The sequence below is a fragment of the Heterodontus francisci genome, chromosome 39 (assembly GCF_036365525.1).
Source record: "Heterodontus francisci isolate sHetFra1 chromosome 39, sHetFra1.hap1, whole genome shotgun sequence".
Lineage (NCBI taxonomy): Eukaryota > Metazoa > Chordata > Chondrichthyes > Heterodontiformes > Heterodontidae > Heterodontus > Heterodontus francisci.
In genome coordinates, this window is record NC_090409.1 from 33654743 (window position 1) to 33677429 (window position 22687).

Here is a 22687-nt window from a genome sequence, read left to right on the forward strand (position 1 = left end):
GAGGGGGAGGGGAGAGGGTGGGGGAGACGGGGAGGGGGAGGGGAGAGGGTGGGGGAGACGGGGAGGGGGAGGGGAGAGGGTGGGGGAGACGGGGAGGGGAGGGGAGAGGGTGGGGGAGACGGGGAGGGGGAGGGGAGAGGGTGGGGGAGACGGGGAGGGGGAGGGGAGAGGGTGGGGGAGACGGGGAGGGGGAGGGGAGAGGGTGGGGGAGACGGGGAGGGGAGGGGAGAGGGTGGGGGAGACGGGGAAGGGGAGGGGAGAGGGTGGGGGAGACGGGGAGGGGAGGGGGGTTAATGTAGTTCCTGTCCTGTATCTGCAGAGCCGCTGCTGATGGGGAAATGGCTCATTCTCTGTTCGAGAATCTTTGACACCATGTTGACATCATCATATCCTGTAACTGTGGTCCCACATTTTACTCCCACCTTCATATTGACTCTGTTCTAGACTGCTGGTAGTTATGGTCATTGAGACTGAAGGAGTTTCACAAGCTGTGCGAGGTCACACGATTCCCAATAATCGGTGGGTGCCCAGCAACTGATATCCCGATACTCCGATTCGATTAGCATCGATAAGCGAGTGGAATCCAGAGCAATGTTTAATATTAGATCCGATCGTTACACTTTCTTTCTACATGGTGAAGCTTGTGTAGTGATGAAGATTGTGAAGTTTCTTTCTGCTATCCTGCTGTTCAGTGAAGGTACAACATTCTCTTTCATCATTTCAGACTGAGGCGTTTTCAATCTTGTGGAAAAATAACAAAGTATTTATTAATAGAAAGAGCAGATGGTTAGTGAATGATTTGTAAGTTCCCGAAGAAGCTGGTCCATGTCTATTATATTCCAAACTTTATTCAGAATTGTTTTCGGATTTACTGAATAATTAATGTGCGTTATCGGTGCTTGAATTGAAAATCAAATGGAATTTAAAGGGTTTTTTAAAAATCAATTTTAACGCTGGATGTTCAAAGATTAAGTTAACAATATTTAGCTGGAATTTTATGGAATATTTTAATTGACATTTTATTGAAGATTTTCATGATGTTTAATGGAAATTTCTTCATCAGTTGTCCAGAATTCACGATGGGCTGTGAAGATACCGGGGAAGGTGTCGGCTCTAAAAGGCTCATGTGTAGAAATCTCTTGTACATTTAATCACCCCGCTAATGGCCACAGTCCACAGATTAGGTGGTTGAAGGGAAGTCCAGAACCAGGTATTATTGTCTACGATTCCAGAAATGCAGACATTGTAGACACTAAATATAAAGGCAGAACTGAATTAACCGGCGACCTTAGCAAGAAACAGTGTTCCTTATTGATCAATGATATCAGAAAGAGTGATGAAGGTGACTATTACTTGGCTCTAAGTTTGACCAACTCCCAGAATACTACAGACCGATACACTGCCTCAACTCCTGTATCTCTTTCTATTCCAGGTAGGTTTCTGTTTTCTTTTGCTTCATTCGTGTTTTTCCCCGTCTCCTCAATGCTATTTAATTTAAGCCTAAAATAACAATATATTGTCCTGTGATTGTTCTATATGACAGGTTTCAGCAACAGGGCTGGTCCATTGAGTAATATCCAGGTGTGTGTTACCTTTTCACATGAACAGAAATGTATTGCTGACATTCTGATTAACATCAGGAACTCGCTGAGCTGTTCAGTTGAGAAGTGTGACACTGGATGTTTTATCGAGCTGGACAGACCAAAAAGTCAAAATTCCCTCCTCACTGGCAGCACATCCATCAGTAAAGATTTGTGTTCCTAATGAAGATATCAACAGACACGGACCTGAAACGTTAACTCTGCTTCTCTCTCCACAGATGCTGCCAGACCTGCTGAGTATTTCCAGCACTTTGTGTTTTTGTTTCAGATTTCCAGCATCTGCAGTATTTTGTTTTTATATAATTGTTCCTGATGTTGTTCATTTTGAGTTGTGAGCAAGTCGTGGATGAAAAGCTGATCATTCCTAGACCAAGAATTTGAATAATTCATGTGATAAAGTGACAGAATATTAATTGAACACCCAGATATGAGAGCAAATTGACTCTGTAACTCTCTGGAATTCCGGGATCTTTCCTTACAGCAGAGAACAGGAGGGGAATAACAGAAGCAATGTATTAAGATGATAATTTCTCACATTGTGAGTTGAACTGTCTTGTATATTCTCCCCAGTTTATGAATTGGAATGTACGGTGTGGTGAATTTCCTTCTCTCCTTCCAGATAAACCATGGATATCAGTATCTGGAAAATTCATTGCTGGACAACCAGCACATGTGACCTGCTCAGTCAACTATAGTTGCCCATCCGCCAACTTTAAACTGATGTGGATTCCCGAGGAAAGTTTATCTTTTTTGCCAGCCACTGGAACTTCAGAACAAACTACTAACAGTTTCGACGGTTCCAGGACACGTTCATCAACTGTCACCTTCATCCCATTACTGGGTGATCATGGGAAAAGACTGGGATGTAAACTTCTAACTGCTGGTGGATTAGGAACTGTTGGAGGAACTCTTAGACTGGACGTTCAGTGTAAGTAGCTCCTTGTAACAGTCTCTATCACGAGGGACAAAGTATTTGATAAACTAATGGGACTAAAGGCAGACAAGTCGCCAGGACCTGATTGCCTGCATCTAAGGGGTTTAAAGGAAGCGGCTGCAGAGATAGTGGAGGCATTGTCGAAATATTTCGGAACTCACTGGATTGCGGGAGGGTCCCAGCGGATTGGAAAACCGCTAATGTGAGGCCCCTGTTCAAGAAGGGAGGGAGACAAAAAGCAGGTATAGACCAGTCAGCCTAACATCAGTCATTGGGAAAATGCTAGATTCCATTATTAAGGAAGAAATAGCAGGACATTTAGAAAAGCTTAACACAATCCAACAGGGTCAACATGGTTTTGTGAAAGGGAAATCATGTTTGACAAATTTGCTAGAGTTCTTTGAGGATATAACAAGCAGAGTTGATAAAGGGGAACTGGTTGATGTGGTGTATTTAAATTTACAGAAGGCTTTCGATAAGGTGTCACATAAAAGATTATTGCACAACTTAGGAGATCACAGTTTTTGGGGTAATGTATTAACATGGATTGAGGATTGGTTAACTCACAGAAGACAGAGAGTCGGGATTAATGGGATTTTTTTCAGGTTGGAAAGACGTAACTAGTGGAGTGCCACAAGTATCAGTCCTAGGGCCTCAATTATTTACTATTTATATTAATGACTTGGAGGAGGGGGCAGAGTGTAATATATCCAAATTTGCTGACTATACAAAAATAGGTGGGAGGGCATGTTGTGATGAGGACATAAGGAACCTGCAAGGGGATATAGATAGTTTGAGTGAGTGGGAAGAAACTTGGCAGATGGAGTTTAATAGAGGAAAGTGTGAGGTCATGCAGTAAAAGCAAGCAATAAAAACAAGAAATGCTGGAAACACGCAGCAGGTCTGGCAGCATCTGTGGAGAGAGAAGCAGAGTTAACGTTTCAGGACAGTGACCCTTCATCAGAACTGGCAAAGGTTAGAAATGTAATAGGTTTTAAGCAAATAAAGTGGGGGTGGGGCAGGAAATAACAAAAGCGAATTTGTTGATAGGACAAGGTCACAGAGAATAACTGACCAGAAGGTCATGGAGCAAAGGCAAACGGTATGTTAATGGTGTGTTGAAAGGCAAAGTGTTGGTGCAGAGAGGGTTTTAATTGACAGAAAAATGAACAGCTCGGGCCCAAAGCACAAACATGAAAAAAAACCAGTGGGAAGGCACATGGTAAGAAAAATGAATGATGAAACAAACTAAAATAAAATAAAAAGAAAAAAGAAAATAAAACTGAAAATAAAAAGGGGGCCCGTCATGCTCTGAAATTATTGAACTCAATGTTCAGTCCGGCAGGCTGTATCATGCCTAATCAATAAATCAGATGCTGTTCCTTGATGTTCACTGGAACACTGCAGCAATCCCAGGACAGATATGTGTGCTTGAGAGCAAGGGAGTTTGTTGAGGTCATGCACTTTGGTAGGAAGAATCAAAAAGCAGACTATTATTTAAATGGAGAGAGACTTCAAAAAGTGCAGCACAGAGGGACCTGGGTGTTCTTGTGCATGAAACACAAAAAGTTAGCATGCAGGTGCAGCAAGTAATTAAGAATACAAATGGAATTTTGGCCTTTATTGCTAGGGGGTTGGAGTTTAAAAATCGGGAAGTCTTGTTACAACTGTACAGGGTGTTGGTTCAAAAGAGATTCACTAGGCTGATCCCTGGGATGAAGGGGTTGACTTATCAAGAATGACTAAACAGGTTAGGCCTTTATTCATTAGAGTTTAGAAGAATGAGGGGTGATCTTTTTGAAACGTACAAGATTCTGAGGGTGTTGACAGGGTAGATGTTGAGAAGATGTTTCCACTAGTGGGGGAATCTCGAACTAGGGGACATAGTTACAGAATAAGGGGACACTCATTTAAAACTGAGATGCGAAGGAATTTCTTCTGTCACAGGGTAGTGAATGTCTGGAATTCTCTACTCCAGAGAGTTCTGGAGGCTAGATCACTGAAAGTATTTAAAAAGGAGGTAGATAGATTTTTGAAATATCGAGGAGTTGAGGGCTATGAGGTGCTGGCACAAAACAGGAGCTGAGGTCTGGGGCAAATCAGCCATGATCTTTTTTCCCCCCCAAAATATACTTTATCCATAAAAATCTGTAAATAAAAAACATTACAAAACAGTTCAAACCAGCACCAAGTTGGCATTCCAAAAAGTGCAAAGGAAGTCATTTTTTTCCAATATCGGAGTGAGTTGCCTCACAACCCTTCCATTGCATTTTACATGCCATGTACATTTGACAGATAAACCATATTCAGTGTACACAGCCTGAGGGGTTTCCCATGGATCCAGCCCCTCAATTCACTATGGCGGGAGGACCTTACACTGTGGTCTTTCCCTATTGAGCCTTTGCTGCGGCTGCCCCAAGCTTTAGTGCATCTATCAGCATGTAGTCCTGGACCTTGGTATGTGCCACTCTGCAACATTCGGAGGTGGACAACTGTTTGCACTGGAAGACCAGCAAGTTTCGGGCAGACCAAAGAGCGTCTTTCACCGAATTGATGGTCCTCCAGCAGCAGTTGATGTTTATCTCGGTCTGCGTCCCTGGGAACAGTTGGTAGAGCACCGATTCCTGTATTACAGAGCTGCTCGGCATCTCATACCCTGATCTGACTGAATGGCGGGATAGGCTTGAGGAGCCGAATGGCCTACTCCTGCTAGAATTTTTTATGTTCCTGTGTTATGCAATCATCCTGTTGGTAAACAGCTTCAGAACATATCTTTGTGTTCAGTGGAGTGATCGCCCGCCTGGAAAATTCAACATTTCAAAACTGGGATTGATAGATTACTTTTATTTAGTAAAGGTATTAAGGATTATGATAAACCAACGCGGGTGGGTGGAATTAAAATGTAGATCAGACAGGATCTATTTGAATAGCGGAACAGATTCGAAGAGATAAGTGGCCAATGTATAGTCTACCACACAGAGTATCTGCTATTTCTAGTCAGATGTAATATTTAGCATTGACCTCGACCAATGGAGTAATATTGCTGGTTCCATGTGTGTGTTTTCTGTCAGATACTATTCCAAACGCTACTGATTCCTGATACCGTTGAAGTCAGAAAGTAATTTAAACATCGTCTGTTGATTGGGGGAGGGGGTGTTGATTAGTGGGGTGTTCATTGAGGTTTGTGGGGGGGTTTATTGGGGGGGTTTGATTCGGGGGGTGTTTATTGGGGTTAGTGGGGGTATTCATTGGGGGAGTTTGATTCGGGGGGTGTTTATTGGGGTTAGTGGGGGTATTCATTGGGGGAGTTTGATTCGGGGGGTGTTTATTGGAGGGGGGGTTGATTAGTGGGGTGTTCATTGAGGTTTGTGGGGGTGTTTATTGGGGGGGTTTGATTCGGGGGGTGTTTATTGGGGTTAGTGGGGGTATTCATTGGGGGAGTTTGATTCGGGGGGTGTTTATTGGAGGGGGGGTTGATTCGGGGGGTGTTCATTGAGGTTTGTGGGGGTGTTTATTTGGGGGGGTTGATTCGGGGGGTGTTTATTTGGGGGGGGTTGATTCGGGGGGTGTTTATTGGGGTTTGTGGGGGTGTTTATTGGGGCGGTGGTTGATTCGGGGGGGGGCGGGGTGTTTATTTGGGGTGTTGGTGGTCGGGATGCTACAATTGAGCTGAACAGCACCTGGGAACAAATGGGACATTTCGCCGTTCTTTCTCAGGGAGGAGAGGCTGTTTGATTGATATTTGAGTGCAGTAGAAATCTACCCAACACTTTGAAGAGAAGTGGAGAAATATGTTCAGTGAATACATGATTAATTTGAAATATGATGAAGACTGGAATATCAAAAAGTACAAACTGTTTTTTTCCATTCACAGTTAACAAATTAAACACCATATCAGAATAATTTTCTTTGCTGTAATATGAATTATATTTTTACTCTGCTGCTCGGATATTTTCTTTTCACACCAACCACCTCGTGTATTTCAGATTCACTCTGGAAACCAACCATCAATTCTTCTCTAGTAACAGTAGAAGGAAGTTCATTATTATTGTATTGCACAGCCCGGGGGAAACCGCCGGTTAGTTTAAGATTGGTCCGAAATGGCAGAGAGATTAACAGGTCTTCCAGCGGTGAACTGAAACAGATGTTTCATCGTATTAGTTCTGAAGATGACGGGGAATATTGGTGTGTGGCTGAAAATAACCTGGGCACCGCAAACAGTTCCACACAAATTTCTGTACAATGTAAGTACTGAGTGAACCTATAAAATGTATAAAGGGACATTAATGATGCCGTTTACATGAGAGGACATTGGTATTTTTCCCCAGTGTACACATAACTATCTCAGTGATCAATATCAGTAATATTCTCAGAAAGATCAGTAAAATCAGCAGAGTTTGACCGAATTGATGGAGAAAAGAGCAGGGAAAAACATATTTCGGATTGGTGCAAAGCAAATGGTGGAATATGTGGGGTGTGCAGAGGGAATATTTCTATTTAGTGACACACTGATCCCTGCAGTGACTGGAGAGAGATGTGGATTAGCTCAGCAAATTTCAACATGAATTACAGGGGAGACTCTTTGTGTTATTGCACTGTCAGCTGGACCCTGAAGTGAGAGAAATTATTTTTCAATTATAAATGAGGAATTTTACAGCATTAAAAACAGACAGCAAACTGCATCAATGTTACTGAGGTGTTTCTGAGAACTGACGGATGCGGTGAGTTAGTCGGATATTGTTCAGAGATTGTTTCTCAGGAATACCTCATAACTTGCAGGACAGTGAGAGTTGAACTACCTGCTCATTGGCTCGATGTGAACTTATAATTAATTCACAAGTTTACTGAAAACCAGATAAATGGAAAGTCTGGTGAACAATCACACCAAAATAATGACGACTGATTCATGTTGAATCATGGGCTCGGGGTCCAGCAATGGTTTTCATATTTTAAAAAAAAGCCTTGATTATAATCCCACAATGGCCTCGCTCCTTCAACCTTCTCCAGCCTGACCACCCTCTGAGAACTCAGCATTCCTCCAGTTCTGGCCTCTTGTGCATCCCTGACTTTAACCGCTGTGCCAATGGCCGCAGTCTTCTCAGACACCTTGTTCCCACTGTTTGGAATCCCATCGTGAAACTTTCGCCCTCCTTTAAGAACTGCTCGCGTTAGCCAAATAGTGCAAGTTGATTCTATTGAAATATTATCATTATATTAAAAAAATGATCTGATGTGGAACTGTCATGTTTTTAGATAAACCCACAATAGTATCAGGTCCGACCTGCCACAGTTCCAAGAATGGGGTTTCTTGTACCTGCAGTGTCAGAGCCAACCCCCCAGCAAATATCACATGGAACCTCAATGGGAGAAACATCACTGGGAACAGTTCAAATGTGGAATTCCTCTCCTGGAGAGAGACTAGTCACCTGCTGCAGAGCTCCCTGAATCTGACTCAGCCAAATGGAAGTGGAAACCTGATCTCATGTATTGCAGCAAATGAACACGGCGTTAGTGACAGTGAATGTCAGCTTCATCCACCAGGTAAGTTCCTAAATACCCTGCTATTTAATTCCTGTAGACAGGTTACTGCATCACTGGTCAGTCATGAAGTTAATGATGTTAGTGTCAGGAAGTATCATTGAGCTGGAAATCCCAAACTTCACTGTCATTTCAAACTGAATTCATTGTTATTTTCAATTGTGTTTGGGTCTGATTCATGACTGATCACTATCTTAATTTTCTTGGAATATCCATATTAAGTTTATTCGCTGACTCTCTGAGTACATTTATTGCCGCACTGTTAATGTTAGCTGGGGTGTGGGGGGGAGGGGGGGGGAGGTGGGGATTTGATTCGGGGGGTGTTTATTGGGGTTAGTGGGGGTGTTTATTGGGGGGGTTGATTCTGGGGGTGTTTATTGGGGTTAGTGGGGGTGTTTATTGGGGAGTTTGATTCGGGGGGTGTTCATTGGGGTTAGTGGGGGTGTTTATTGGGGGGGTTGATTCTGGGGGTGTTTATTGGGGTTAGTGGGGGTGTTTATTGGGGAGTTTGATTCGGGGGGTGTTCATTGGGGTTAGTGGGGGTGTTTATTGGGGGGGTTGATTCTGGGGGTGTTTATTGGGGTTAGTGGGGGTGTTTATTGGGGAGTTTGATTCGGGGGGTGTTCATTGGGGTTAGTGGGGGTGTTTATTGGGGGGGTTGATTCTGGGGGTGTTTATTGGGGTTAGTGGGGGTGTTTATTGGGGGGGTTGATTCTGGGGGTGTTTATTGGGGTTAGTGGGGGTGTTTATTGGGGGGTGTTTGATTCTGGGGGTGTTTATTGGGGTTAGTGGGGGTATTCATTGGGGGGGGAGTTTGATTCGGGGGGTGTTTATTTGGGGTGTTGGTGGTCGGGATGCTACAATTGAGCTGAACAGCACCTGGGAACAAATGGGAAATTTCGCCGTTCTTTCTCAGGGAGGAGAGGCTGTTTGATTGATATTTGAGTGCAGTAGAAATCTACCCAACACTTTGAAGAGAAGTGGAGAAATATGTTCAGTGAATACATGATTAATTTGAAATATGATGAAGACTGGAATATCAAAAAGTACAAACTGTTTCTTTCCATTCACAGTTAACAAATTAAACACCATATTAGAATAATTTTCTTTGCTGTAATATGAATTATATTTTTACTCTGCTGCTCGGATATTTTCTTTTCACACCAACCACCTCGTGTATTTCAGATTCACTCTGGAAACCAACCATCAATTCTTCTCTAGTAACAGTAGAAGGAAGTTCATTATTATTGTATTGCACAGTCCGGGGGAAACCGCCGGTTAGTTTAAGATTGGTCCGAAATGGCAGAGAGATTAACAGGTCTTCCAGCGGTGAACTGAAACAGATGTTTCATCGTATTAGTTCTGAAGATGATGGGGAATATTGGTGTGTGGCTGAAAATAACCTGGGCACCGCAAACAGTTCCACACAAATTTCTGTACAATGTAAGTACTGAGTGAACCTATAAAATGTATAAAGGGACATTAATGATGCCGTTTACATGAGAGGACATTGGTATTTTCCCCCAGTGTACACATAACTATCTCAGTGATCAATATCAGTAATATTCTCAGAAAGATCAGTAAAATCAGCAGAGTTTGACCGAATTGATGGAGAAAAGAGCAGGGAAAAACATATTTCGGATTGGTGCAAAGCAAATGGTGGAATATGTGGGGTGTGCAGAGGGAATATTTCTATTTAGTGACACACTGATCCAAGCAGTGACTGTAGAGAGATGTGGATTAGCTCAGCAAATTTCAACATGAATTACGGGGAGACTCTTTGTGTTATTGCACTGTCAGCTGGACCCTGAAGTGAGAGAAATTATTTTTCAATTATAAATGAGGAATTTTACAGCATTAAAAACAGACAGCAAACTGCATCAATGTTACTGAGGTGTTTCTGAGAACTGACGGATGCGGTGAGTTAGTCGGATATTGTTCAGAGATTGTTTCTCAGGAATACCTCATAACTTGCAGGACAGTGAGAGTTGAACTACCTGCTCATTGGCTCGATGTGAACTTATAATTAATTCACAAGTTTACTGAAAACCAGATAAATGGAAAGTCTGGTGAACAATCACACCAAAATAATGACGACTGATTCATGTTGAATCATGGGCTCGGGGTCCAGCAATGGTTTTCATATTTTAAAAAAAAGCCTTGATTATAATCCCACAATGGCCTCGCTCCTTCAACCTTCTCCAGCCTGACCACCCTCTGAGAACTCAGCATTCCCCCAGTTCTGGCCTCTTGTGCATCCCTGACTTTAACCGCTGTGCCAATGGCCGCAGTCTTCTCAGACACCTTGTTCCCACTGTTTGGAATCCCATCGTGAAACTTTCGCCCTCCTTTAAGAACTGCTCTCGTTAGCCAAATAGTGCAAGTTGATTCTATTGAAATATTATCATTATATGAAAAAATGATCTGATGTGGAACTGTCGTGTTTTTAGATAAACCCACAATAGTATCAGGTCCGACCTGCCACAGTTCCAAGAGTGGGGTTTCTTGTACCTGCAGTGTCAGAGCCAACCCCCCAGCAAATATCACATGGAACCTCAATGGGAGAAACATCACTGGGAACAGTTCAAATGTGGAATTCCTCTCCTGGAGAGAGACTAGTCACCTGCTGCAGAGCTCCCTGAATCTGACTCAGCCAAATGGAAGTGGAAACCTGATCTCATGTATTGCAGCAAATGAACACGGCGTTAGTGACAGTGAATGTCAGCTTCATCCACCAGGTAAGTTCCTAAATACCCTGCTATTTAATTCCTGTAGACAGGTTACTCCATCACTCAGCCAACAGTGTTAGTATCAGCAAATAACTGCTCCACTGAGCTGGAATTATTAAACTTAGTTATAATATTGGACTGAATCGATTATTAATTTCACTTGTGTCTGGGTCCAGTTCATGACTGACCATAAAAAGTTACAAAGAGAATAATGCACGTTAAAAGTGTTCTCTGATTTTCTGCACCTTGCTTCTGAATGAATTACCCTCTTTCTGAAGTTCGGCTTCCTCTCACTGCAACAGTAGATGGTTACTGGGTATCATTCAGCTCATACAGGCTGAGTTCTTTCTGTTTCATACAGCTGAAATAAGCAATGCTTGGAGCTATTTCAGACTATCCCGGGATGCGTGTCCTGGTGATATTCAAAAGAACACAAGAACATTAGAACCTGAGCAGAAATAGGCCATTCAGCCCCTCGTGCCTGCTCTGCCAGTCAACAAGATCTTGACTGATCTTTGACCTGAATTCCACTGTCTCGCCACATCGCCCTATCCAGTGATTCACCTACAGCCTAAAATCAAGGTCTCAGCCCTGAATATACTCAACGAGTGAACAGCCACAGCTCTCTAATAATAGCTCTCCACAACTTCCCCAATATCAACTGGAATAGTCTTAGTGTAAAAGGCTTAAAGGGGGCGGAATTCTTAAAATGCATACAGGAGAGCTTTCTGAGCCAGTATGTAGAAAGTCCTACAAGAGAAGGGACAGTACTGGACCTAATCCTAGGGAATGAAGCCGGACAAGTAGTAGAAGTGTCAGTGGGGGAGCATTTCGGGGATAGAGACCATAACTCTGTATGATTTAAGATAGTTACGGAAAAGGACAAAGACGGACCGGAAATAAAGGTAGTGAATTGGGGGAAGGCTGATTTCAATATGATAAAACAGGATCTGGCCAAAGTGGACTGGGAGCAGCTACTTGTAGGAAAGTCTACATCAGGCCAGTGGGAGTCACTCAAAGAGGAAATAGTGAGATTTCAGAGCCAACATGTACCAGTTAAGGTGAAGGGTAGGACTAACAAGTCCAGGGAACCCTGGATGTCAAGGGATATAGAGGATTGGGGCAGGAAAAAAAAGGAGGCTTATGGCAGATTCAGAGTGCTGAAAACAGTGGAGGCACTAGAGGAGTATAGAAAATGTAGGGGGGGGGGTACTTAAAAAAGTAGTTAGGAGTGCGAAGACGGGACATGAAAAAACACTGGCGGGAAAAATAAAGGAAAATCCTAAGGCATTTTATAAGTATATTAAGGGCAAGAGGATAGCCAGGGAAAGAGTAGGGCCCATTAGGGACCAAAGTGGCAATCTGTGTGTGGAGCCGGAGGATATAGGTGAGGTTTTAAATGATTAATTTTCATCTGTGTTCACTATGGAGAAACGACAATGTAGGTGTAGAGATCAGGGAGGGGGATTGTGATATACTTGAACATATTAGTATTCAAAGGGAGGAGGTATTAGCTGTTTTAGCGGGCTTAAAAGTGGATAAATCCCTAGGCCCAGATATGTATCCCAGGCTGTTATGTGAGGCAAGGGAGGTGATAGCAGGGGCTCTGTCACAAATTTTCGAACCCTCTCTGGCCACAGGAGAGGTACCAGAGGATTGGAGGACAGCAAATGTGGTACCAGTATTTAAGAAGTGTAACAGGGATAAACCAGGTAATTACAGGCCAGTGAGTCTAACATCAGTGGTTGGGAAACTATTGGAAAAAATTCTGAGGGACAGGATTAATCTCCACTTGGAGAGGCAGGGATTAATCAAGGATAGTCAGCATGGCTTTGTCAGGGGGAGATTGTGTCTAACTAACTTGATTGAATTTTTCGAGGCGGTGACTAGATGTGTAGATGAGGGTAAAGCAGTTGATGTAGTCTACATGGACTTCAGTAAGGCTTTTGATAAGATCCTGCATGGGAGATTGGTTATGAAGGTAAGAGCCCATGGGATCCAGGGCAATTTGGCAAATTGGATCCAAAATTGGCTTCGTGGCAGGAGGCAGAGGGTGATGGTCGAGGGTTGTTTTTGCGAGTGGAAGCCTGTGACCAGTGGTGTACCACAGAGATCAGTGCTGGGACCCTTGCTGTTTGTAGTGTACATTAATGATTTAGACATGAATATAGGAGGTATGATCAGTAAGTTCGCAGATGACATGAAAATTGATGGTGTCATAAATAGTGAGGAGGAAGGCCTTAGATTACAGGATGATATAGATAGGCTGGTAAAATGGGCAGAGCTGTGGCAAATGGAATTTAATCCTGAGAAGTGTGAGGTGATGCATTTTGGGAGGACTAACAAGGCAAGGGAATATACAATAGATGGTAGGACCTTAGGAAGTACAGAGAGTCAGAGGGACCTTGGTGTACTTGTCCATAGATCACTGAAGGCAGCAGCACAGGTAGTCAAGGTAGTTGGGAAGACATATGGGATACTTGCCTTTATCAGCTGAGGCATAGAATATAATAGGTTATGATGGAGCTGTATAAAACGCTAGTTAGGCCACAGCTGGAGTACTGTGTACAGTTCTGGTCACCATACGAGAGGAAGGATGTGATTGTACTGGAGAGGGTGCAGAGGAGATTCACCAGGATGTTGCCTGGGCTGGAGCATTTCAGCTATGAAGAGAGACTGGATAGGCTAGGGTTGTTTTCCTTAGAGCAGAGAAGGCTGAGAGGGAACATGATTAAATTAAACAAGATTATGAGGGATATAGATAGGGTAGATAGGAAGAAACTTTTTCCCTTAGTGGAGGGGTCAATAACCAGGGGGCATAGACGTAAGGTAAGGGGAAGGAGGTTTAGAGGGGATTTGAGGAAAAATGTTTTCACTCAGAGGGTGGTTGGAATCTGGAACACACTGCCTGAAGAGGTGGTAGAGGCAGGAACTCTCACAACATTTAAGAAGTATTTAGATGAGCACTTGAAATGCCATAGCTTACAAGGCTATGGGCCAAGTGCTGGAAAATGGGATTAGAATAGATAGCTGCTTGATGGCTGGCACAGACACGATGGGCCGAAGGGCCTCTTTCAGTGCTGTATAACTCTATGACTCTAGGGTGGAGAATCCCAAAGATTTGCAACCCTCTGAGTTCAGAAATTTCTCCTCATCTCAGTGCTAAATGATCGACCTGGTATCCTGAGATTCTGCCCGCTAGTTCTATACTCTCAAGGAGGACTGTGAAGCGAGATAATCCTAAAAATAGAATACGAGGGACAATGGAAAAGGTTGATTAGAGATGGAATTGATATATTGAATAGGAAGAGAACCGCTTTGGTTATAATGTGGCTATATATACACTATTGGGTTAATACCTGGAGACCTACTGTAAATAAGAGTGTTAATTGCCTCCTGTGAACTTGCTTGTCACCCTGGTAATGTAAATCATGGTCTGCATGTCCGGTGCTCGATAGTTGTGTCAGGGCCCAATGTTACAATTCTGCAAAGCCTCTCAGTTGCATTATCAGGTTCACAACATTATCGAGGGTGAGATGTATCCACGACCTTGTGTCCATACAGTTCTTTAGCTTTCATTTCCTATGAGCTTAACCTATATGAAGCCAAGCTTAAAATATTTCTTACAGCTTTACACAGGACACAAAATAAGGCCAAAAGCATGGGTGAAATCCGATTTCAGTTTGTGTAAAGAGAAATCAGTTCAAATGTTGCCCTATCCTTGTTTATTGAAGACTTTCCAATACATTAATAAACTACATTAAGGATTTATATAGAGATTGACTTGGGATGATTTTTCAAATAGTCCATCCCATGATCACGGGGGTCAGTGACCTGAGTTTTTGGGAAAGGAGAGAATAATTCAGACTCCTACTTTTCTGCTGTCACTATGTAGGAAACATGCCTATACTTACAGGTAACATTTATTTTACTCCCATGTTATAATCCTGGAGCAATAATGAACAGCAAGATCTTTTTGAATATTTTAGGAACATTTCCTTGGACAATTGTCCTCTCAGTAGTAACGGTGACTGTGGTTATCATTCTGATTCTGATCGCAGTGAAGGTACACAGGTATGTGTTGTTCATAAGTACTTAAACTCATGTGTTGATCAGAGATTTTAAATGGGTTTTGGCATCAGGATTTCTGCATATGTGGAACGATCGCTTCAAATGGTTAACGCCTGAGAGCCTTGACCCTGAAAATCAGCTCAGGGTTGTGAGGGTGAGGGTTACTGGAGGCCATGTTTGTATGTGGGGAAAATAAGGGAATGTCAGAGGGTCGTTGTCCCCTGTCCAGTCTATCAGTGGTCTATTGCTGGTCTATCACTTCTGTAACAAACTGGAATAATCAGATTCCAGACTTTGTCTCGGTAGCTTTCAATGTGAAAATAAAGCATAAACATTGAATCTACCCTGGCACTGTAGTGGAATGGGACATTGTGAGAGATGCCATCTTGCATACCAGTCAATTAAACTGAAACATCCTCCGTCTGCACAGACACAAGTGGAAGATCCTGTGAAAATATTGGTGTAAGGGGAGGGAAGTTCTCTCTGAATCAGGTCAGATATATCTCCTCAGTCAACCCACAAAAAACTGATCATTTTCACCTGGCTGGTTATAGCATCTGCACTACACAAAATGGCTTCCATGTTTCTGTTGAAAACAATTGAATGCACTTCCAAAAATAACGAATTGGTTGCGAAGTATTTTGGGAGATGGTCAGGTGAAGGAGGCACTAGATAATTACAAGTTCATTCTTATTAGTTTGGGCTTTAATAGCCAAGCAACAATTTTCAATGATATACCTTGTAGCAACATTTCCAAGGACTTCACAGGGGTAGAAGAAAACATAATTGGGACATGAATTCAAAGAAGGAGATAGTATAAGAAGTGATGACAATCCTGGGCAAAGATGTTTGTTTATAAAGGGTCTTTATGGAGAGAAGTGGAAAAGCGGAGGGCTGTCCTGAGGTAATTCCAGTGTGTGGGTAAATGGCAGGTGAAGCCAAGGGGAAAGCTGGAGTCTAGAATTAAAACAGAGGAGGTAGAAGTGGTGGGGATTGTTCTAGGGTCAGAGAGAGTTACGGAGGTAAAGTGGGGTGTGGGTGCGGGGAGGCAGGGAAGTGGTTTGGGGAAGACCATAGAGGGGGGTTATAAAAAGTATTAAAGCAGGAAATGGGGCAGTTTTATAGTAGTTGTGTGTTGTTGAAAATATGTTAGGATCAATGTGTTATTTTTATCTGGCATTTTTCCCTGCTGAAGTTATTTAGTTTCAATATGTTTCTTGCAAGGGTAATGTCCAAATTTCTCAATTGGTAAAAATACAGGCTGTTAAAAGCTTGGAGAAAGTAACAAGTCAGGAGTGTGATGGAATACTCCCCACTTGCCTGGATGGGTGCAGCTCCAACAACACTCAAGAAGCTCAACACCATCCAGGACAAAGCAGCTCACTTGATTGGAACCCCATTCACCCCATCCCAGACATTCATTACCTCCACCACTAGTACACAGTGGCAGCAGTGTGTATCATATACAAGATGCACTGCAGCAATTCACCAAGCCTTCATTGACAGCACCTTCCAAACCTGCGACCTCCACCACTTAGAAGGACAAGGGCAGCAGATGCATGGGAACACCACCACCTGCAATTCCCCTCCAAATTACACACCATCCTGACTTAGATCCTTCACTGTCGCTGGGTCAAAATCCTAGAACTCCCTTCCTAACAGCACTGTGGGTATACCTACCTCACATGGACTGCAGTGGTTCAAGAAGGCAGCTCACCACCACCTTCTCAATGGGGAATTAGGGATGGGCAACAAATGCTGACCTTGTCAGTGATGCTTGCATCTCATGAAAGGAGAAAAAAAACTGGGACCAATTGAACTGAAAGAACTCGATAATTCAGAAGAAGCTGCAAATGCAAACATATTTTCCAAAATCACAGGAAATGTTTGTGTTTGAAAAGAGAGAATTGTCTCTTTCCTCAGACCAATGCTTGATCCCAACCACAGACAGGGTAATCAGTGTATCTCAAAGAACTCCAACATTCTTGTATGAGAGAAATTGTTAGTTATCTCCAATTTACTATGACAGAATGAGGAAACAATAACACGTTAAATTTGACAAAAACATTTGGAATATAGGGAAACAAATTCCAAGTTTCCAAACTGAAGTAATTTGATTTATTCCTGAAGTCAAATTTCCAATAGTCAGTATTTAACCCGTGTAATATCAGTAATTAATATTTTAGAGAGTACTAGAATTCATTGTCAGTGTGATAGGTGCTGATGATCCTCATGCCTTTAAGTGGGAGGAGGATCAGCTCCTGACTGGGGCAGAGCTCACTTTATATCAAAGGTAAATGTCTTTAAGGGTGATGCTTGATCCAGGTGATATCCTGGACTGGTTTCGACCACCTGACAGGGTTTGAGAGGAACGTTAGTAGGATATTGTTGCCCGTATTGCCCCTTTTTTGTCTCCGCTAGGAGATTGCATGGCTGTGAGAGTGAGTGTGAGGAGGGGGTGATGTGTGCAGCTAGAGGAAGGAATGAATATTTTTCCATGATGGTTCAGACATTGTGGTGTGGGGCAACTTTGAGAGGCCCCCAAGAACTTTCACCACCTGTTATTTCCATTTGTTAATACTTGAAAGTCCAGTTTGAAGTTTTAAAAGTTTTTAGAATCTTGCATTAAATTTTCCTGTCTGCTCTTTAGAGAACGTGTTGAGCCCCAATGTCTGAAAATCCTGCTTGTTAACAAGGCGTGGACTGACTCCATGAAACGTTTGTTTTGATCCTCACTACATTGTTAAGTCTATAGAGTCATAGAGTTATACAGCACGGAAACAGGCCCTTCGGCCCATTGTGTCTGTGCCAGCCATCAAGCACCTAACTATTCTAATCCCATTTTCCAGCAGATGGCCTGCAGCCTTGTATGCTATGGCATTTCAAGTGCTCATCTAAATACTTCTTAAATGTTGTGAGGGTTCATGCCTCAACTACCTCTTCAAGCAGTGAGTTCCAGATTCGAACCACCCTCTGGGTGAAAAACATTTTCCTCAAATCCCCTCTAAACCTCCTGCCCCTTACCTTAAATCTATGCCCCCTGGTTATTGACCCCTCCACTAAGGGAAAAAGTTTCTTCCTATCTAACCTATCAATGCCCCTCATAATTTTGTAAACCTCAATCAGGTCCCCCCTCAGCCTTCTCTGCTCTAAGGAAAACAACCCTAGCCTATCCAGTCTCTCTTCATAGCTGAAATGCTCCAGCCCAGGCAACATCCTGGTGAATCTTCTCTGCACTCTCTCCAGTGCAATCACATCCTTCCTATAGTGTGGTGCCCAGAACTGTACACAGGACTCCAGCTGTGGCCGAACTAGTGTTTTATACAGCTCCATCATAACCTCCCTGCTCTTATATTCTATTCCTCGGCTAATGAAGGCAAGCATCCCATATGCCTTCCTAACCACCTTATCTACCTGTGCTGCTGCCTTCAGTGATCTATGGACAAGTACACCAAGGTCCCTCTGACCCTCTGTACTTCCTAGGGTCCTACCATCCATTGTATATTCCCTTGCCTTGTTCGTCCTCCCAAAATGCATCACCTCACACTTCTCAGGATTAAATTCCATTTGCCACAGCTCTGCCCATCTTACCAGCCCATCTATATCGTCCTGTAATCTAAGGCTTTCCTCCTCACTATTTACGACACCACCAATTTTCGTGTCATCTGCGAACTTACGGATAACAATAGTTACAGATAAGAAGTTGACAAAATTTGAGAAATTAAAGCTGTTTGTAAAATAGCGTCTGCAATTTGTGACGATAAAAGCAGAATTAAAGAAAAGCAAGTTTTTAAAATGGGAACTAGATTTTTTTTGGTGCTTTTGATGTACTCTTCCAGTAGATCACTTCCTTCCTCCGCTAAAATTGGTGGCTTTTTCGAATTCAAATATTCTCCCAGGCCGACAGCTTCAGCCAATGATTTGCTCGATGTTGTGATTCGAGGCTCTGCGATAAGATTAGATTAGAGATACAGCACTGAAACAGGCCTTTCGGTCCACCGAGTCTGTGCCGACCATCAACCACCCATTTATACTAATCCTACATTCCTACCAAACATCCCCACCTGTCCCTATATTTCCCTACCTATACTAGTGACAATTTATAATGGCCAATTTACCTACCAACCTGCAAGTCTTTTGGCTTGTGGGAGGAAACCGGAGCACCCGGAGAAAACCCACGCAGACACAGGGAGAACTTGCAAACTCCACACAGGCAGGACCCAGAATCGAACCCGGGTCCCTGGAGCTGTGAGGCTGCAGTGCTAACCACTGTGCCACTGTGCCGCCCCATAAGTTTAGTTAACAGATAAGTTTAGGTAACAGAGCTTGTGACCGTGGGTCCTGATGGATAAGACTGTGGTGTATATCTCGATGTGATCAGAAGATTGGAGGTTTGATTCCTGCCGTTCAAACACAGTTTTCACAAACAGTAACATTCCCTTATAATTATTAGGTGTGCACACGCTTGTGTAAAAAACAATTTATTTGTTAGTTAAACAGTGTGAATTTAATGTGCAGAATGACTGTGTCCAATATTTGACCAGCTATGAACACTGTCTACATGTACAATGGGACACTGTACTGCTTGATAATTTATCCCAGTGGAGGCTGCACCAAGTCATTAAACAGCTTTATGGGATAGAGGGAAATAGTCATGTGGAAAGTGAAGGTGGAGGGACAGAAAGTAAACAGGAGTCAAACTGTCTGTGTTAATTCCGAAACCATAGACACACAAGTCCCTGATAATACAGCACACAACAATAATTCAATACACTGGCACTGGAAAATTTATTAAACTTAATTATAAGCTGTTATGAGATTTGCATTATTATTTATTTTTTTTATCAGGAAGAGGAGACGTGACATCACATGTGTCCCTGCAACCAACAGCGATTCAGTGACTTACGCTGTGGTGCAACAGGCATTGAACACCAAGGTAAGTGAGCAAATGGACACTGAGCAACATCCCAAGGAGAATCCGCCTGGCCCTTTGCTTTGTTTGTAACCAACGGGAATCACATTAAATGTACAATTCAACGGTACTTGTGCAAACTTGTTTGATGAAGTTTTTAAATAATGGACAGGCCTCCCTCAGTCCACTGACTGGAGCTGATGTGCTGGTCATGGGCTGGTAAATGAACATTTTCTGTCCCGGGGGATTTCTACTGAAATTAAAGATGGTCTCAGAACAGATTTCACCCTGCCTCAAATTCTCAACAAGATCACATAGTATGAGGGCTTTGAGAGGGTTAAACAGAACCACAGTTTTTGTTGTAATTATCTGCATTTTCTGCCCTGGATTTACACCCCGATTTTAATCGTGGGAGAGGGGGGAAACATTCAGTGCGCAGGGGCTGGACAAGCAACAGGCATCCATGTGCAAGTCTGGAGAGATTTTAAATCCAGGGTCTCACTTCCATATCCAACTTCCGACTCCCAAACCAAACCCGCTTTATGTTAGCAGCTGGCAGAAGAATATGGATTTCTCTCAAAGTTGTAACTAAAATATTTCCAAACATCACATTTATTTCCAAAAATATACTTTATTCATAAACTTGGTAAAAAAAATAAAATACAGAACAATTCAAAATGGGTATTTCATAAAATGCAATAAAGATCAGTTTCTTTCAATACAGTACATGAGGTGTCTCACTATCCTTTCATTCCACGTGATATTTACAATGTATATTTGCATTACATGCCAAAAACGTTCTCTGGTGTATACAGCCCGAGGGGTTTTCCCATGGGTCCAGCCCCTCAGTTCACTGTGACGGGAGGACCTTACACAGTGGTCTTTCCCCATTGAGCCTTTGCTGCGGCTGCCCCAAACTTTAGTGCGTCCCTCAGCACGTAGTCCTCGACCTTGGAATGTGCCAGTCTGCAACTCACAGTCGTGGACAACTGTTTGTGCTGGAAGACCAGCAAGTTTCGGGCAGACCAAAGAGCATCTTTTACCAAGATGATGGTCCTCCAGCAGCAGTTGATGTTTGTCTCGGTGTGCGTCCCTGGGAACAGCCCGTAGAGCACAGACTCCTGTGTTACAGAGCTGCTTGGGATGAACCTCGACAAAAACCACTGCATCTCTTTCCACACCTGCTTTGCAAAGACACATTCCAGAAGGAGGTGGGCAACTGTCTCTTCCCCACCACAGCCACCTTGAGGGCAGAGTGTGGAGGGGGTGAGACTCTGGGCATACAGGAAGGATCTGACGGGGGGCGGGGGGACCTTCTCATCACCAGCCAAGCTACATCTTGGTGCTTGTTTGAAAGTTCTGGTGCTGACAAATTCTGCCAAATGAGTTTGACAGTCTGCTCGGGGAACCATCCGACAGGATCCACCATCTCCGTTTCCCACAGGGCCTTGAGGATTGGTGGTCAAAGGTGTTTTTCTGCACAAACTTTTCTATGAGGAACAGATGGTGCGGCACGGTCCAACTGGATGGAGCGTTCCACGGCAATGTGGCCAGACCCATCCTTCACAACACCAGGGACAGATAGAACCTCAGCATGTAGTGACACTTGATATTCATTTACCAGGGTCTACACACAGCCACAGACAAAGGTGGCCATCAGGGTGAGAGTGATGTTGGATCCATTTTCCCCCCCTTCATTGCCAGGCCATTTGCGAAACATTTTTGTGTGCAAATTAACTGATTTAGTTTAAGTGTATCTCATCAGTTACCAGGCTCTGTAAATACAAGATATTTATTAGAATTTAATGTGTTTTACTCACTTAGCAGGAACAATACATTGGTACCAGAGATTGAATAAAACAGAAATTACACTGCATCTGTTTCAGTAGTTCCATATCTTAACGTACAGTTTTGTGTTACAGAACCATGGTCTGGACAGTAATAGTCATGTAGGAGTAGCAACATCTCAATCAGTTCAAAGTGAAGAGGTACTGTATGCAGCTGTCACTAACTCAAACATTCGCAAACCTGAAATTCATCTCCAAAATGAAGAGTCCTGTGAATACGCTGACATTAAATGGAAATAAAATCCAGGGAGATTCGCCCGATTCAGACAGGTGTGGTTCATCAATAGCTTCAAACAACTAGTTTTATGACTCTGAACAAGAACTTCACTTTGCCGAATGTGTTGTGAGAATAGAGATCTTTCAGAAATAAATTGCTAACATTTTAAAATCTCATTGTGAATAAATTTGATTTACAGTCTCAAATGTGTTTCCACATACTTCTGAAATGAAGCAGAATGGGGCTTGTTAGAGCAATATCACTTTAAAACTTTCACAGTTGCTGTAATAAAATAACTATTTTCGTATTTCAAACATTGTTTCATTTCCAACTCTCTTGTGCCTTGTTAAATAACCCTATTGCACAGGATGTTGGATATTGTGACCTGGAATGTTTTCAACTTCATCCCACAGTATCCAGTTAGAGACAAGTTCGGAACTCACCATGATTGTGACAATCTTCAAGAAAGGTGTTACGGCCAGACGAGGAGGGGTCTCAGGCTCCCCTCTTGCCCCTTCCTCTTGTTTGACCACAACAGGGTTTATTCCTTTTAAACAGTGGTGGTGCTTCGCACCTCTGTGAGTGCTTTACTTTTTTCCTGTGCTGTGATTGTGAAAGAACCAATCGGGCAGGTTTTCTTGAGTTTAAACAGGAAATAGTTACGTTTATTATACTTAACACTCCAATCCAATTTAAAAATACTAAAAATACGCTACACATTCACGCACACATTCATATGAGAATTACACACACACACAGACAAGTAGAATACAGGAGGGAAAATAGATTAGGTGGTTGGATTAAAATTCGGAATAAATGGAACTTATAATACAGTCTG

At 42.9% G+C, this 22687-nt stretch overlaps 1 protein-coding gene across 1 annotated transcript; it reads left to right on the forward strand.

Annotated features, from left to right (window-relative positions):
• Positions 1-651: 651 nt before the first annotated feature.
• Positions 652-21872, forward strand: LOC137352874 (myelin-associated glycoprotein-like). Its single transcript, XM_068018724.1, has 8 exons — positions 652-697; positions 1064-1432; positions 2221-2529; positions 7789-8076; positions 10524-10811; positions 14792-14876; positions 19722-19809; positions 21708-21872. The coding sequence occupies exons 1-8, from the start codon at positions 652-654 to the stop codon at positions 21870-21872; spliced, it is 1638 nt and encodes a 545-aa protein (XP_067874825.1).
• The last annotated feature ends 815 nt before the right edge of the window (positions 21873-22687 follow it).

What these genes read in the sequence shown, in the direction of transcription:
- LOC137352874 (XM_068018724.1), top strand. Translation starts at nt 652, where the DNA reads ATGAAGATTGTGAAGTTTCTTTCTGCTATCCTGCTGTTCAGTGAAG. An exon ending in TGTATCTCTTTCTATTCCAG is followed by an intron (nt 1,433 to 2,220) that starts GTAGGTTTCTGT and finishes CTCTCCTTCCAG; the next exon opens with ATAAACCATGGATATCAGTA. An exon ending in AACAGGCATTGAACACCAAG is followed by an intron (nt 19,810 to 21,707) that starts GTAAGTGAGCAA and finishes TTTGTGTTACAG; the next exon opens with AACCATGGTCTGGACAGTAA.